General features: G+C 39.2%; 2 protein-coding genes across 3 annotated transcripts; both read right to left on the minus strand.

Moving 5' to 3' along the window:
* Positions 1 to 396: 396 nt before the first annotated feature.
* Positions 397 to 4959, minus strand: LOC121864892 (cilia- and flagella-associated protein 157-like). Of its 2 annotated transcripts, XM_042364055.1 has the most exons (8): positions 4742 to 4958; positions 4475 to 4605; positions 3647 to 3737; positions 3120 to 3305; positions 2705 to 2947; positions 2362 to 2529; positions 1950 to 2132; positions 397 to 1569 (listed from the first exon to the last, which is right to left on the minus strand). In XM_042364055.1, the coding sequence occupies exons 1-8, from the start codon at positions 4943 to 4945 to the stop codon at positions 1306 to 1308; spliced, it is 1470 nt and encodes a 489-aa protein (XP_042219989.1). In that variant the 5' UTR covers positions 4946 to 4958; the 3' UTR covers positions 397 to 1305. The 2 variants fall into 2 exon arrangements, with proteins under 2 accessions (XP_042219989.1, XP_042219990.1); XM_042364056.1 differs by lacking the exon at positions 4475 to 4605 and having other exon boundaries at positions 4742 to 4959.
* A 215-nt stretch (positions 4960 to 5174) lies between these two features.
* LOC121864893 (calcium and integrin-binding family member 3-like) lies at positions 5175 to 7639 on the minus strand. The gene is made up of 6 exons (XM_042364057.1): positions 7460 to 7639; positions 7142 to 7176; positions 6820 to 6937; positions 6551 to 6698; positions 6312 to 6418; positions 5175 to 5565 (listed from the first exon to the last, which is right to left on the minus strand). The coding sequence occupies exons 1-6, from the start codon at positions 7508 to 7510 to the stop codon at positions 5455 to 5457; spliced, it is 570 nt and encodes a 189-aa protein (XP_042219991.1). The 5' UTR covers positions 7511 to 7639; the 3' UTR covers positions 5175 to 5454.
* Between the last annotated feature and the right edge of the window lie 9162 nt (positions 7640 to 16801).

A 16801-nucleotide genomic window follows, 5' to 3' on the forward strand; every position in this document is an offset into this window, starting at 1 on the left:
AACCATTATCCGCTACCTAAGCTTGAAGTTTTAAGCTTGTTCTGTCCAGCAACAAGCATTAGTCAAGTTTTTATGTTCGAGCATTAGTCAAGCATCACGTTTTAAGCAGTGTTCTGTCTCGTCAAGCTGTAGGAGGGGTTTATCTACCAGCATTCAAGCTTTTGTAGGTGTATTTGGTAAGCTTAATTAGTTGTATTAGGTGAGGTAGCCTGGTTGAAATACCTGTTCAGTATTTGGTGTTTGAATTGAACTTGGTAAAATTAATTCACCAAGAAGTTGATAATACAGTAGTTAAACGTAGATCAAATACACTAAGTAGAAATTGTAGAGAATACAATAGGTAGAAGTAGAAATTGTTGGAATAGGTATTGATATTGAAACAGTTTATTTAGCTAGAACACAGTCAATTAAAAAAAAAATACAACTAATATGGTGAAGATGATTGAGAACCTGAGCTCTCTTGAAGACACTCGATATATAAACTTTATCTCGAAGTATTATACAGGGTGTTTATAAATTTAAGAGAGTATACTGTTATTAGGGTATTAATGGACATATTGTATCATCTGGGATAGGGGTAAGGACGTATTGGAATGATTTACTGATGTTATTCATTTTACGTTTATGGAGGCGAGAAATTATTTATGGGTTGACGTATTAAAATAATGTTAGTGTTTACATTTTGTTTGTGGTGATGTGAAGTGAAGGATATTTAATGGGTTAATAGAGATGAAAGTCCATTATATTGAGGGTCCATTATATGTGGAATGTATATAATGGACTGTATAGAGATGAAAGTCTATTATATCAAGGGTCCATTATATGTGGAACTTCAATCTAATGAACTATATAAATATGCACATCGGTAATTATATATCAAATGTTTATTTTATATCACTGAATTAAACATACAGTATAACAATTCTATAATCCGAAATGTTATAATATTCTTTAAAATTTTATAGTACTGTTTATATATGGAGAGTTAGTACAACTAGTTTATATAAATTATAATTATATATCTGTTATATTATAGGTCTATATTGTATTATAACTATATATAATAACTCAACTGTTATATATTGGATGTGGGAATTTTGCCCAAGTTGTGGGAATTATGGACAAAGTTGTGGATTTTTTTTTTGCAATTTGAGGGAAATCTGTGGGAATTCTCGGCATAGATGTGGGAATTTTTTAGTAGACTCGTGGGAATTTTTGCCTAAACATGGAAACAAGTCAGTTGGTTAGGTTAGTGTTAAATTAGTCCAGATTTAGTTAGGTTAGGTTAGATCAGGTTAAGTTAGGTCAATCAGTAACTGCAGATTGAGTCTTTGCTTTCCGATGAGGGCGGGGCAACAACCCTAGGTCACCGGCACGATACTTGACCTGACCGAGATTCTCTGTGACCTCTTCCTGGGCATGGTGTGGCGGGGAGTCAGGAGTCACGGCTGCACTCTGGGTGGTAGGAGGTGTGTAGGATATCGTCTGGGAACTCTCGGCTGAGGATAAGAGACTGACCAGTTGTTCGAGGGTGCCAGCTAAGTGATCACCATCTGCCTCATCATCATCCTGTAGGTCAAAGGTCAAGTTGGGTCATTTGAGGTCTTATTATTTACTGAAGGTGAAACGTTATTTAAGGTCATGTCAGGTCATATTATTTACTTGAGGTGGTTATGAGGTGAAAGGGTTGTTAATTTGGTTAAAGAAATATCAATGTGGTTATTAGATTTGGTTGTTAATTTAACCTCTTAACTTGCCCTAATCTAACACTAACCTTAGTCTAACTTAACCAGACCTCTCACAACTTAACCTAATCTAACCCAATTTAACACTAACTTAACTTAACATTACATGAACTTAACCAAATCTAAACAACCTAACATAACCTACTCCAACCTAACATAATCCAACCTAACCCCATAGATGACAGGCAGACATACAGTACTGACCATAAAGGCAGCATGATGGAGGAGAGACAATGACAGCTTGACAGTATTATGCAGCATTTTCCGAGCCGCGTCTTGTTGTTTTAGATGAGACGTCGTGACCTCCAGAGCGGCGTCCTTTTCAGCGGCCTTTTCGCGGAGGTCACACGATGCCTGGGTTGACGCGTCCAGTTGACCTTGCATGACCTGGGGATTTTTGTTAGAAGGATTATATCTGATTTATTAGGAACGGTTGATCACATCGGGGATTTTAAAGATTCCAAACATTGCTCAAAGACTAGGTTATATCAAGGGATTTAAATGCTAAAAAATATAAATAAAAACATTAAAACACCATAGTACATCATAAAACATCACAAGACACATTAAAACACCATAAAACACTGCCACCTCTTCCAAATAACCACCAACTCGCCTGCAAATCGCGTCTCAGTTGATTATTTTCTCGTACTAAGCGATCATAGTCGACCCATATATGGCTGTGTTGCTCCGCTCTTTCCGTCACTGTCTGTAGAAGCCGGGCACGCTGTTCACCTCTGGCTGTAACGCTGGTGACGGTATCCTGAAGAAGGCCCTCTCTTACCTGAAGGAAAGAGGATAGTTATTGTTCTGATGTTCTTAAGTCATAAAGGATTGATTAATCTTTTCTCTTAATCTCTTTTTTTCGTTTGTCAGGGGTTAGTGTAGGTAGAGTCTAAGCCCTATTCTTAAAATAGGCCTAAAAATCCCTTAAATTAGGGTCTTAAATGATCCCTTACCTGAGAATCTGATAAAGAATCCCTAAGTTGTTGATTCTCAGCTCTGAAGGCGCTAATTTTTTCCCTAAACACATCAAGCTGTTTCGTCAGGGCTTCATTCTCGTGAAGTGCGCGTCGGGTGGTCGAATGAACCTCGGTCTGCGCAGCTCGACGTAAATCCTCGGTGATCCGGGTGATTCGAGCCTCCAGTTCGGCCCTCAGAGCTGCCGCCTCCACCAATGACGCCTTCTCCAGGAAACTAACCTTAATAGGGGGCAAAGGGGGGGGGGTTAACTAGTGGATAAGGTTATTTAGGGTCACGGTTGTGTTTGTAAATAGTCAAGGATTTTTGTTTTTCGTCTTTTTATGAATGTTTTTGTTATTCATCTCTCTCTCTCTCTCTCTCTCTCTCTCTCTCTCTCTCTCTCTCTCTCACCTTTTCCTGATGCTTCTCGTTGTTCTTCACTAGCTCCTCCTCCAAGTTACAAAGTTTGGCCTCCAATTCCTCCTTGTGTTGTCTAAACTCCTCCAAACTCTCCAATTTCCTGGTTAATGCTATAATCTTGTCGTTGAGGTCAAGTCTGGTGTTTTCGGCTTCCTTGGCCAGAGTCGAGAGCCTTTCCTGTGGTTAATGGTACTGTTATTGTGGTTAAAGGTACAGTTATTGTGGTTAAAGGTGCAGTTATTACAGTTAAAGGTACAGTTTTTTGTGGTTAAAGTACAGTTATTGCAGTTAAAGGTACAGTTATTGTGGTTAATGGTACTGTTATTGTGGTTAAAGGTACAGTTATTGTGGTTAAAGGTGCAGTTATTATAGTTAAAGGTACAGTTATTGTGGTTAATGTTTGTTATTGTGGTTAAAGGTACAGTTATTACAGTTAAAGGTACAGTTATTGTGGTTAATATTTGTTATTGTGGTTAAAGGTACAGTTATTACAGTTAAAGGTACATTGTCTCACTCACCTCATATTCCTGTTGCTCTGCGCGTTTAGCTTTCACTAGACCAGACAGTCGACTTCTCAATTCCTCCACCTCGTCGCTCTTGTTTGATAATCTGAAAGGTTAAGTTAGGCTTGGTTAGTGTAGGCTGAAAGGTTAGTTTAGGCTGGGTTAGTGTAGTCTGAAAGGTTAGTGTAGGCTGAAAAGTTAAGTTAGGCTGGGTTAGTGTAGGCTGAAAGGTTAGTGTAGTCTGAAAAGTTGAGTTAGGCTGGGTTAGTGTAGGCTGAAAGGTTAAGTTAGGCTGGGTTAGTGTAGTCTGAAAGGTTAGTGTAGGCTGAAAGGTTAGTGTAGGCTGGGTTAGTGTAAAAGGTTAAGTTAGGCTGGGTTAGTGTAGGCTGAAAGGTTAGTGTAGGCTGAAAAGTTAAGTTAGGCTGGGTTGAGTGTAGTCTGAAAAGGTTAGTTTAGGCTGGCTTAATGTAGGCTGAAAGGTTGGTTTAGGCTGGGTTAGTGTGGGCTGAAAGGTTAGTTTAGGCTGGGTTAGTGTAGGCTGAAAGGTTAGTGTAGGCTGAAAAGTTAAGTTAGGCTGGGTTAGTGTAGTCTGAAAGGTTAGTTTAGGCTGGGTTAGTGTAGGCTGAAAGGTTAGTTTAGGCTGGGTTAGTGTAGGCTGAAAGGTCAGGTTAGGTTAAGATGGGCTGAGTTTGGTTATGCTAATTGAACTGAATCCACAATCTAACACAACTATCACCAGCACAGGCACTCACGATCACCAGTAAACCTACCCACCCCACATATACACCCACCAAATAAATCTCTCAACGCCAGCACGAGCACACAGGATCGCCAGTGACTCACCTGTCTTTGAGGAAATTGATGATATCCGTCTTATCAGCGTGTAACTTGTCATACTGGGCCCTTGCGTGTTGTTCAGCTTCGTCCAGTTGTTCACATTTAGTTGTTGAACGTTTGACTTTAACCTCTAGTGCCTGGATGGATGGTTAGATAAGACGGATAATTGGATAGTTAGACAAGTGGGTAGTTGGTAAGGTAAATGGATAGGTGGGTGGGTAGGTAGATGGATAAATAGAGAGAGAGGCAGGTAGAAATAATGAAACACCTTACCTGTATTTGATTGAGATAATAATGTTTATCCAACTCTGTAATGACTTCCTTTCCTTTTCCTTCCTCTTCATCTTCTTTCTTATCTCTCTTCTTCCCTCCTTTCTTCTTTCCCGCCTTCTTTCCTTTGGGCGCCATCGTTGTTATGCTATATGAAGGAACGAGTGTGTCTTTGATCTCCAGGGAAAGTTGTTTACACGTTACCATGACGACCGTGAGTTGTTTACACGTTACCATGACGACCGTGAGTTGTTTACACGTTACCATGACGACCGTGAGATGTTTACACGTTACCATGACAACCGAGGGATTTTCAGGTTGTTTACATTATTACATACCTTTTCACATCGCCTATTACGACAATTATACACTATTTATACATCAGTGTATAATTTAAAATGATAAATAATACAATAATATTTTGATTACTACTTTATTTACTACAATAATCAATACTTTACATTATTTTAACCACATTTTTCCCTTAAAGGTGAAAATCAAACACAAAACATCGTATTTATGTATTAAGGCAGGATTGCGTGGGTAATGTACGGTAGTTCATATGGGTAATGGAAGGCCGCGCCCAAGCTCAACACGCTAACCAATTACTCAAGTAACATGAGTTTTGTGTTTGTTTGTTATAGAGAAGAATGATGATGGATAATAATACGTAATAATAATAATAATAAAACATGTGACGTCATTGCAATCTGACTTTAAATCCGGATATGGAAATTAGGAACGAAGTCTGGGCTCTTGAGAATGACATGGATAAATTCTGACTGTGAAATTCTTCCATCACAATCAACGTCTCCTTCCTCCAGAACCTAAGAGAACAATAAAGTTAATATTTATGTACGTTAAAAATTATGTTAAAATTATCAATTGGTTTTTTTTTTGGGGGGGGGGGGACTAGAGATTAAGTGTACGTCTGATAAAATATTGTAAATTTCTTCATAATGTCATTAATTTGGTGTTTCAGAGGTTGTTAGGAAGTCAGGTGGTGTCAGGGGGTATCAGGAAGTATCAGAAGGTGTCAGGGGGGTATCAGGGTGTGTATCAGGGGATATATCAGGAAGTATCAGAAGGTGTCAGGGGGATATCAGGAAGTATCAGAAGGTGTCAGGGGGATATCAGGAAGTATCAGGGTGTGTCAGGGGGATATCAGGAAGTATCAGAAGGTGTCAGGGGGATATCAGGAAGTATCAGAAGGTGTCAGGGGGATATCAGGAAGTATCAGAAGGTGTCAGGGGGATATCAGGAAGTATCAGAAGGTGTCAGGGGGATATCAGGAAGTATCAGAAGGTGTCAGGGGGATATCAGGAAGTATCAGAAGGTGTCAGGGGGATATATCAGGAAGTATCAGAAGGTGTCAGGGGATATCAGGAAGTATCAGAAGGTGTCAGGGGGATATCAGGAAGTATCAGAAGGTGTCAGGGGGATATCAGGAAGTATCAGAAGGTGTCAGGGGGATATCAGGAAGTATCAGAAGGTGTCAGGGGGATATCAGGAAGTATCAGAAGGTGTCAGGGGGATATCAGGAAGTATCAGGGTGTGTCAGGAAGATACTGACCTTGGCGACAATGGTAGAATACTCGTCTGGGTTTAACAGGTCGAGTGTTAAGTGTTTCACAGTATGGAGTAAATCTTGCTCACTTAAGTAGCCATCGCTGTCGAAATCTTTAAGTAAATATAAGTTGATGTTACTTATGAAGTGGATATAAGTGGAGGTAAAGAATTATTAGGGGTAAATGAACTCAAGAGGCATATATGACCAGCATTATACTTCCTAGAGGCATAAATGGCCCTTACCGTAGAGTCTAAAGGCATAGATGGCCTTAATGTCCCTGGGGGCGTGTTCACTGAAGACCGAAAACATCTCTAGGAACTGGTCGAAAGTCAGGGAAGCCGAGCCGTCTGTACTGAAGATCTGACACACACGTCTTCGGAATGGGTTCTCCTGTGTGGGTTAATAGTGTGGGTTAGTGGGTTACTACTACCACCACCACTACCCACCAAAAAACACACACACACCTCTCTCTCTCTCTCTCTCTCTCTCTCTCTCTCTCTCTCTCTCTCACCTTAAGCTCAGTGAGAGAATCAAGGGAAGAATAAGGAACAGAGAAGGACGAGGCACATTCTCTGGTCACGACTTCCGGCCATCGATCATTGCTAATTTGTCGAAACAGACGCTCAGCTCTGTAAAAGACGGGCGAACCTTAGCCTGGCGTAAAGTTATTATTGGGATTAGTTATTGTATTTTTTTTTTTTGCCTGTCTGTCTGTCTATCTAAATTTATCTATCTGTTTATCTGCCTATGTATGTAAGTATGTATGTATGTATGTATGTACAGTAAGTATGTATGTATGTATGTATGTATAACAGTTAATTAGAGCAACTTACCTCAATATATTTTTCCTCGTCAAAAAAGTACAGGCCTGAAAAAATATATATATTTTCGTCAACGTGTATAAAAAGTATGTGAAACTCTACAATTACACACATATATATATATATATATATATATATATATATATATATATATATATATATATATATATATATATATATATATATATATATATATATATATATATATATATATATATATATATATATATTGTATAGTAAGTTTAAGGAGATGATTAGGGAACATAGCTTATTTCACCTAAAGCTACCTGGTGGGGTTAGGTTGGGTTAATTTACGTTAAGTCCACACACTTGGTATTCATTTAGCTGCTCCTCTGAGAAGGCTGCCACTTTATTGCCCATTTTTAAGCTTTTCTGTTAACAAACTTCTTTTCTCTCAATAAGCTTTTCTGTAGCGACACACGTCTTCCCTTCTCGGAGCCTAAGCGGTCACTGAGGACATGTCATAGACTTCGTGAGACCAATTTATATACCTTGCACGCCCCTCTGTATTCATAGCCACGCCCCTCTGTTTTCATAGCCACGCCCCTCTGTTTTCATAGCCACGCCCCTCTGTTTTCATAGCCACACCTCTGTATTCATAGCCACACCTCTATTCATAGCCACACCTCTGTATTCATAGCCACACCTCTATTCATAGCCACACCTCTATTCATAGCCACACCTCTGTATTCATAGCCACACCTCTGTATTCATAGCCACACCTCTGTATTCATAGCCACACCTCTATTCATAGCCACACCTCTATTCATAGCCACACCTCTATTCATAGCCACACCCAGGGCATAATTGTGTGGTACTCATCATTCAAGAAGGACTTAATCAATAATAATATAATTAGTATTTAATCATTATTAACTATATACTTAATTATTTATCTATAATTATTGCTGAATAATTATGTAGTTTCAGACTAATAGTTACCGTTAATAATATTATTATAAATAGTTAAAATAGCGAGTTTATTATGGCGTTATAAACTTATATATAGTGTTAAATATTAATAAATAAACTTTAAATTGTTAAACACAAAAGTTTATTGTTTAAATAGATTTTCGTGAATAAGTAAATGGTGTAAATTTTTCGGTTCTCTAGTCACTGACTTAAGTTATTTAACAATAATGTATTAATATTAGGGGAATTCATTCAATAACTGCCATTATAATTAAAACATAATGTATTTGTTATTTATTATTTATTATTACAATACAATTAGTAAAATGATAATAATTAAAAGTTGTAATTACTGAAAGATAAGAGAGAGAATCGGACAAGTTGTAGCAGATCAACAACAACTAACGTGGTCGTCTGGTTTATTATTGTTAGTAAATGTTAATTTGTGGGCCTTCCTCCCTCCCTCGTGGTAAGTTAACATTATGTATGGCTGTGTTAAAAGCATAAGGAGTCTGCAATAGGCCGGTTGGCCTGTGCATGGCAGCTCCTGTCGAGTTACTACCACTCTCTATCCTCCATGAATCTATCCAGCCTCCTTTTAAAACTTTCCAGCGTTCCAGCACTTACTACAAAGTTGCTAAGCTTGTTCCACTCGTCCACCACCCTATTTGTGAACCAGTTTCTTCCTATCTCGCTCCTAAACCTAAACTTATCGAACTTAAATCCGTTGCTCCGAGTCCTATCCTGCTCGGATATTATAAGAACTTTATCTATATCCCCTTTATTGATTCCTTTCACCCACTTAAATACTTCTATCATACCTCCCTGCACTCTTCGTCTTTCTAGGGAATGCAAGTTAAGTTTCTTTAACCTATCCTGATATGGAAGGTTTCTAAGTCCCGGAATCATTTTCGTCATTCTTCGCTGCACCGACTCTAGTGAATTTATATCCATTCTATAATAGGGGCACCAGAACTGAACCGCATAATCGAGGTGCGCCTGACTAGCGCAAGATATAGTTGCAATAAGACCTCTGCACTCTTGTTACTTACACTTCTAGATATAAAACCCAATACTCTGTTTGCCTTATTTCGAATATTAACGCACTGTTTTCTAGGCCGTAGGTCCGGGCTTACAAGTACCCCTAGGTCTCTTTCACAAGTCGACTTCTCTAGGTTGATGTTGTTAAGGCTGTATACATTATAAGTATTTGTTCTTCCAGTATTAAGTACGCTGCACTTGCTGGTGTTGAATTTCATTTGCCATTTTTCAGACCACCCCTGCAGTTTATTTAGATCCCCCTGTAATGCATTTGCATCCTGCCCTGAATTAATTTGTCGCCCTATTTTGGTGTCATTCGCAAACTTGCTTATGTCACTGCTGATCCCAGTATCTAGATCGTTTATGTAGATTATGAACAAGAGTGGGCCTAGTACTGACCCCTGGGGAACCTTACTGGTTACACGGCCCCACTCAGATTTAACACCATCTACGCTGACCCTCTGCGTTCTATCGGTGAGCCATGATTTTATCCAATTTAAAACTTTCCCCTCGATACCATGAGCCTTAATTTTTCTCAGAAGCCTCTGATGCGGTACTCTGTCAAATGCTTTGCTAAAGTAAGTAAATAACATCGTAATTTTCGTCATTATCTACTACCTCGAAGACTTTCCTAAAAAACGTTAGCAGATTTGTTAGGCAAGATTTCCCTTTGTAAACCCATGCTGAGAGTCGTAGATTAATTTGCTTTTCTCTAGATGCGATAGATGCTATCTGCTATAATTGATTCAAGAAATTTCCCCACTACTGACGTCAAACTGATCGGCCGGTAATTTGACGCTGATGCTCTGTCTCCCTTTTTGAAAATGGGTAATACATTTGCCTGTTTCCACAAGTCTGGCACAACTCCAGTGTCTAATGATTTTGTAAATAAGTTTACGAGGGGTCCGCTAATCTGTTCCCTACACTCTTTCAAGACTCGGGGGAAAATTTCATCCGGCCCTGGGGATTTTGTTTTCTTTAGTTTATTTATCTTCTTAAGAACATCCTCTTTTCTGATAGTGATATTCTTTAATTTCTCTTCTTCCTTTCCCTTAAATAACTAAGACACGGTACAACTAACGTGGTCGTCTGGTTTATTATTGTTAGTAAATGTTAAATTTGTGGGCCTTCCTCCCTCCCTCCTGCTAAGTTAACATTATGTATGGCTGTGTTAAGGTAATAACTAAGACACAGTACAACTAACGTGGCCGTCTGGTTTATTATTGTTAGTAAATGTTAATTTGTGGGCCTTCCTCCCTCCCTCGTGGTAAGTTAACATTATGTATGGCTGTGTTAAGGTAATAACTAAGACACAGTACAACTAACGTGGCCGTCTGGTTTATTATTGTTAGTAAATGTTAATTTGTGGGCCTTCCTCCCTCCCTCGTGGTAAATTAACATTATGTATGGCTGTGTTAAGGTAATAACTAAGACACAGTACGACTAACGTGGTCGTCTGGTTTATTATTGTTAGTAAATGTTAATTTGTGGGCCTTCCTCCCTCCCTCGTGGTAAGTTAACATTATGTATGGCTGTGTTAAGGCATCTATGATCTCACCCCTTCCTACTGAGGACTGACATGACTGTTCCCAGGTGACCTCACCTAGGTACCTTCTTAATCCCTGATAATCCGCCAACCGAAAGTTTCGCACTCTGACCATATTGTCATTGTTTTTTGTTTCCCAATTTAGGGTGAACCTGATATCTCTGTGATCACTGTCACCTAGTTCTTCCCCTACTGTGATATCTCTGATAATATTTTCTTTATTTGTTAATACTAGGTCTAATATATTGTCACCTCAAGTAGGTTCTGTAATTAGTTGTTTCAAAAAATTGTCCTGAACTGCATCTAGGAAGTCTTCAGGTTCATAGTCACCTACATTGTTGTCCCAGTCAATATTTCTGAAGTTGAAATCCCCCATAATGCATAGGCTGTTATATTTTGCTGTCCTACTCATTTCCTGCCATGTGGGCTGAGCTGCTTCTTTGCCCAGACCTTGGGGCCTGTAAATCACTCCCATAATTAGTTTTTCTCTTCCTTCCGTGATTTCTACCCATACAGACTCGGTTCCCATTTCACCCTTTATTGAATTATTAATACAACATTTTAATGTATCCTTGACAAAGAGTGCGACCCCTCCCCCCTTCCTACCTTCCCTGTCCTTGTGAAAAAGGTTTTACCCTTCTATGTGGTACTCTGATAAAAAATTTTTGCTCGCCAGATTCATCCAAGTTTCGGTGATTGCTATGACGTCTACATTCTCAGTGCATACAACCGCTCTCAGCAAGTGTATTTTATTTCTAACGCTCCTACTGTTTGTATAGTATACATTTAAACCTACCCTTCCCTGGTCCTGTTTTACCCCTTGTCCTGAGTAACTAATTTTACTTCCCAGAACCTGCTTGTTTTTTGACTCCCACTTTCCCCGACCTCTCTCTACTGGCGAAACCCCCCATTTGGAGTGACAATTTCACGCTCCAGGGATGCAGACAACGTCTTTACCCCCGCACGAGACAAGTGTACTCCGTCACGAATGTACAGGAAGTCGTTGCCAGCTATCAATGAATGCCCAACCATTGTTTGCACAATGTTTTTCCAGTCGGCAATTTATAGCAATTGCCCTGGACAGCCATTCACGACCAACCCCTCTTCTAGGCAAGACACCACATACTATCGGGATCCCTCCCCTACCTCTAATCTTCCCCAGCGCCTCCCTATACCTCTTGAAAAGTTCTTCACTCCTAACCTTTCCTATGTCGTTTCCTCCCACACTAAGACACACTACTGGACTGGTACCCTCCCCTGACAAAACCCTGTCTAACCTCTCAGCTACATGCCCTATCCCAGCCCCAGGAAAACACACCCTAGTTCTACATTTCCTATCTCTTGTACAAAAAGTCCTATCTAAAAACTTCACCTGGCTGTCCCAAACTACCACGACCTTACCTCTGGGCAGGGTTTGTACAACTGCCCTTTCCTCTACCTGCACCACACTTTCCTGCCTCTTCTCTTCCTCGCCAGCTTCCTCCAGCACCTGGTAGGGGTTCCTACATTCCACACCCTGGTCAGCTTTCCTGAGCCTGACCCTAGTCCCCTTGGAGACAACCACTCTCCACGCCTGCTCCTCCTTCGCAGGTGTCCTGCTAGGCAGGACACCTACCTGGAGGAGTTCAGTCCTGAGGGCTTCATTTTCCCCCTTTAGAGTGTCAACCTCACTCCTCAACTGCCCCAGCTGCCTTAGCAGAGTGGCCAAGAGGTCGTCTTTCCCCACACTACTCTCCTCTTCCCCCAAGACACAACGATCCAAGGCGGTCATTTTCCTTGGTCACTACGGGAGAACTTGGGAGCATATCCTTCTCCAAGCTGGGTCAGGTAGCAACTGAGTAGAATACTAAAACGCACACTAGGAGATGAGACGGCATTGTTTTCGTGAGTGACGATGGTTCTACATAAGAAACAAAAGAAAATAAGACCCTGGTTGTAGCTGTAGTGAACTTAATTTAAAAAAATTGAAAACCTGTTATATAATGTTAATAAACAGAACACTAGAAATAGCTAACCACTAATGGTAAAGAAATAAAGCGAGACGATTGGGAACGCCAACGTATGTACAGTAAGTGCGTACATGTGAAAACATATCATCATTTCTCTGCATATGAATATGAAAGCAACACTTATTTACTGTTCATATATGTTTTAAATAATATTTATGAATGTAAAAAAATAATACTCACCAATGGTGGTAAAGTCTAAACACAAGGACAGCCAATGAATATTGTGCGAGTTTTTACTCAGATGACGAAGTCACCAGGTTCAACTCTGGCTGAAGCTGTAGCTTTCCATAAAGCTGTTGCTGAATGTTACTGAACGTGAAGTTGTTGATGAAGCTTATGATGCTGAATTTGATGGTGGAGCTGAAGTTGATGGTTTAGGCCTTCGAATAATAAAGCTGCCGAAAGAACCTTGCACAGCTGCTTTCTTTTCTCATTATACATCTTTATGTAGAGGTCATTTGCATTTATTTAAATTTTAATGCTTTGTTCTGTTAATGGATCCACTTCAGAAAATATGTTCATTGCTTGCTCCATATAATATCCACAGACCTCTCTCACCTTTTTCATATCGTTTTAACACATCTAGTTTCTCGGCTAAGCTTATAGACTTTCTATTAGCTTTTAAAACAACACTACCATTACTTGTTCTCTTGCTCATGTTGAATAGGGATGCAAAAATGCTGTAAGAAACCTGGGAAGTTTTTCTCCTTTTCCTGTTCAGATGCGTGAAAACAAAGGGCCCAACAGCTGCGATTGTTTATACTAGTGATGCTGACGTCACCACCAACAAGCCCGGCAGCCTCCGTGCGCAAGGCCTTTTTTTTTTTTTAATATCGGGATTTAGTTATTATTTATACCTGTACGAAAATGTAATACTTTTCTTAATTTTGATGTAAATACGAAGAAAATAATGGAGTAAATTGAATTGGGTCCTAAATTAACCAGGGTCTTAGATATGAATCTTCGTTAGTTGAACCATCATTATTGGAGGCTTTACTGTATAATCAATGAGAAAAATAGGGTTAGGTTCTGGAGGCCAAAAAAGGTGACTAAACTTGACTAACGAGTTCATTTTCTTACTAACTAAAGCACCAATGAACACTAGACTCTGTAACAACAGGCTATTTCAATATCAATATCAAGGAAAATCAGACTCAGGAACACCAAACTAGGCAGCTGACGAACCATCCTGGGAACACCAGACTCGGCAGTAGACGCCACACTGTCACCCTCACTTGACAATCCCACACCTACACAAACGAACACCAAAATATTAGTTACAGTATTAAATCTTTCCCATTAAAGCTTTCCATTATCTTCACTTCATACGTCACTAGCAACCCATTTACACTCATCTTAGAAGTCGTAATCTGCAGCAGTCGGCTGCTTTCTCGTCACTCACTCAGAAAGATTGAGCGGGAGAGCGTGAATGCATGAGTGAGCAACCACGGTGGTACCTCTTGTGAGCCAAAAACGCATTTGTTTTCCATGGCGGAACATTTGAAATATTTCTTGCCTGATTTACATCGCGAAATAAAAAAAATTATCACTATACTGTATAAAGGAAAATGTCGATAATTATGGTAGCTGCGATATAAATATTTTTTTTATATAAAGTTGCGATATATCCCAACCCTACTGTACGTACAATCGACTGAGTAGTGCCCTCCGAGATGTTTATACACTTCAATTAGGTCGCCCCATGCCTGTCTGTAGTATGAACAACAGTTGCAGGCATTCTAATCTCTCTGGGTAGCTGAGGTTCAGTAGAGCAGGAACCAGTCTGGTAGCCCTCCTTTGGACATTTTCAATCAACTGACAGTCTCCAGCATATCTTGGGGACCAGTCAGGGTGACAGTTCTCCAGATGGGGAAAGCATCTCACCCTTAAGATTGTGACGAGTGACGAACCATCCAGATATCTGAACGACCTTCTTATAAGACCTAATAGTTTCTTTGTCTGATTCACCTTCTTCTCATAATGGTCTGAGAATGTAAGTTCCTTGTCGACATACACACCCAGGTCCTTTTCACATTCGGTGTCAATTAATGCAGTCTCTTCGTCCTGTTAGGACCTGTGATACACCTCCTCACTGTTGGTGCGACCCAGGTGCATCCTTTTGCACTTTGTGACATTGAATCTTTGCAGCCATTTCTTGGACCATTCTTGAAGCTCGTAGAAATTTTTCTGTAGTTCTTCACAGTCTCTTGGTTCTTAGTTTCCCTAAATAATTTTTGCTTGAAGTACTGTACATCTGGCAGCTCTGTGCATTCTAAGACGGTTTGTATAGTACAGAAAACGGGAGTTATTTCCGCCAGTTGAATTTCCTAACATCACACCACATTTACTTGCTTCTCGTTTAATTTAATTTTAACTATTACAAATGTATAAAGTAAGTGTGCATTCCTGTGTACCTGTAGTATTTAGAAGGCTTCAATAAAGTATTTTTTCTAATTTTTTCCCTAATTTATGGTAGACTATAATATTAAAGATAGGGTATTAAGAATGTTTTCACGGGTGTCCCAGGAACCTATCCCTCGCAAATGTTGAGGCACTAGTGCAATATACATGGCTGGCAAGTCAGCCACATAGTTATTAGCCAAGGCCTTGGCTATGACCACCTCCACATCTTTTCACTTGTCATTCATACAAACCCATGCAGTTAATTTTTTTTTTTAATATTATATTTTCTTGATTTATAAGTCATATTAGAGTATTGTAAAGATTTGTCAACATCTTTTATAGTTTCATTACAAGTAACAGTGACCTGCGGCAGTGCATTAAACTGTACTGTACCTGCAAGAGTGGTGAAGAAGTGTGCGAATTTGAATGATGGGCACATTTTGAACTTAACGCAAAAGTGGTGAATCATAAATCTAGATTCCACGAAAGTGGTGAGCCTACTTTACATATATTCTAGATGGAGGCTTCTGTGTCTGTACAGTATATCCACATCTTCACCTGTTTCTCTTAAATGGACCAGTTCTTCGGATGATGCGTAAAAAGTGTAATGTGAGTTTTGTATGTGATGACCATATCTCATATTTTGAGTTTATGGTCACAAGGTCCATTAGTGTTGACTAATGAGTCACTCATTAACATACAAAAAAATTAACTCCTTGTGTAAAGGTTCCCCTCTGAGCTGAATAAAATCATCTGGCATTAAACAAATATAACATAAAAAGTGGCGTCCAATAGTGAAGAGGTTAGTAAAGATAGTCTACCAAACCCTTGTGTAAAGTGTTGTCTCTGAGCTGAATAAAATCGTCTTGCATCCACCAAATATAAGATTAAAAGTGGCATCCTCACACAGTCAGTCCCAAAGGTAAGTGAATATAGTGAATATGAGAGATTCTAGTCTTATATCGTTCATCTGATTTCTCTGTACTATCATATTAGTTTCCAAATTCAAAACAGATGATATATATTAAGACTCTTCTTTATATTTTGTCTATTAACCGTCTTCATCTACCAGCTCAAGTGTTAAAATAATTATTGAGTAAGTCTCCATGTTAGACAAATGAATATGTGAATACTTATGACTTTCTTGTACAGTACACTGAAACGCACACACTATAGTAAAATACTGTGGCAGAAGAATACACACAAAAACTGGAAAGACAAAGTAGAAGCAATTGGAAGAATAAAATGTTCACATACAAAACATAACATTATGGGGATTGACAATGTTTGCGAGGCCACTATACTGTATGTGCAGCACTGTGAACTTGACCAACAAAAGAAAATCATCAATGGTACTTCCAATGGTACTGTAATCATGAAAGGTAGAGTCGAGCTATTTGTATCATCATCATCAGTATTTTACAGCAATTTTCAACCTGATTCTGTCTATAAGAATCCATATCTAATTTATCTTTGCCTGACTTTTCTGTTATAAATTCAAATTATGTGAACAATATATAATTATAAATTAATGAAAAGGAAATAAATCTTATAACTCAAATAAACACCAATAACCTGTGACATAAAATTCACAGGTATAGGTAATCCAAAGTCCTGTAGAATCCCATTTTTATGAAGTGGCTCAGGACCAACTTCATTCTTTGATTCACAGGTATAGGTAATCCAAAGTCCTGTAGAATCCCATTTTTATGAAGTGGCTCAGGACCAACTTCATTCTTT

This window comes from Homarus americanus, unplaced genomic scaffold (assembly GCF_018991925.1).
Source record: "Homarus americanus isolate GMGI-L3 unplaced genomic scaffold, GMGI_Hamer_2.0 scaffold27262, whole genome shotgun sequence".
Classification (NCBI taxonomy): domain Eukaryota; kingdom Metazoa; phylum Arthropoda; class Malacostraca; order Decapoda; family Nephropidae; genus Homarus; species Homarus americanus.

What these genes read in the sequence shown, in the direction of transcription:
- LOC121864893 (XM_042364057.1), bottom strand. Translation starts at nt 7,510, where the DNA reads ATGGGCAATAAAGTGGCAGCCTTCTCAGAGGAGCAGCTAAATGAATAC. An exon ending in ATTCTCTCACTGAGCTTAAG is followed by an intron (nt 6,699 to 6,819) that starts GTGAGAGAGAGA and finishes TAACCCACACAG; the next exon opens with GAGAACCCATTCCGAAGACG. An exon ending in CTATGCCTTTAGACTCTACG is followed by an intron (nt 6,419 to 6,550) that starts GTAAGGGCCATT and finishes ATTTACTTAAAG; the next exon opens with ATTTCGACAGCGATGGCTAC.
- LOC121864892 (XM_042364055.1), bottom strand. Translation starts at nt 4,945, where the DNA reads ATGGTAACGTGTAAACAACTTTCCCTGGAGATCAAAGACACACTCGTT. An exon ending in ATCAATTTCCTCAAAGACAG is followed by an intron (nt 3,738 to 4,474) that starts GTGAGTCACTGG and finishes TTAACCTTTCAG; the next exon opens with ATTATCAAACAAGAGCGACG. An exon ending in ATTCTTTATCAGATTCTCAG is followed by an intron (nt 2,530 to 2,704) that starts GTAAGGGATCAT and finishes TCTTTCCTTCAG; the next exon opens with GTAAGAGAGGGCCTTCTTCA.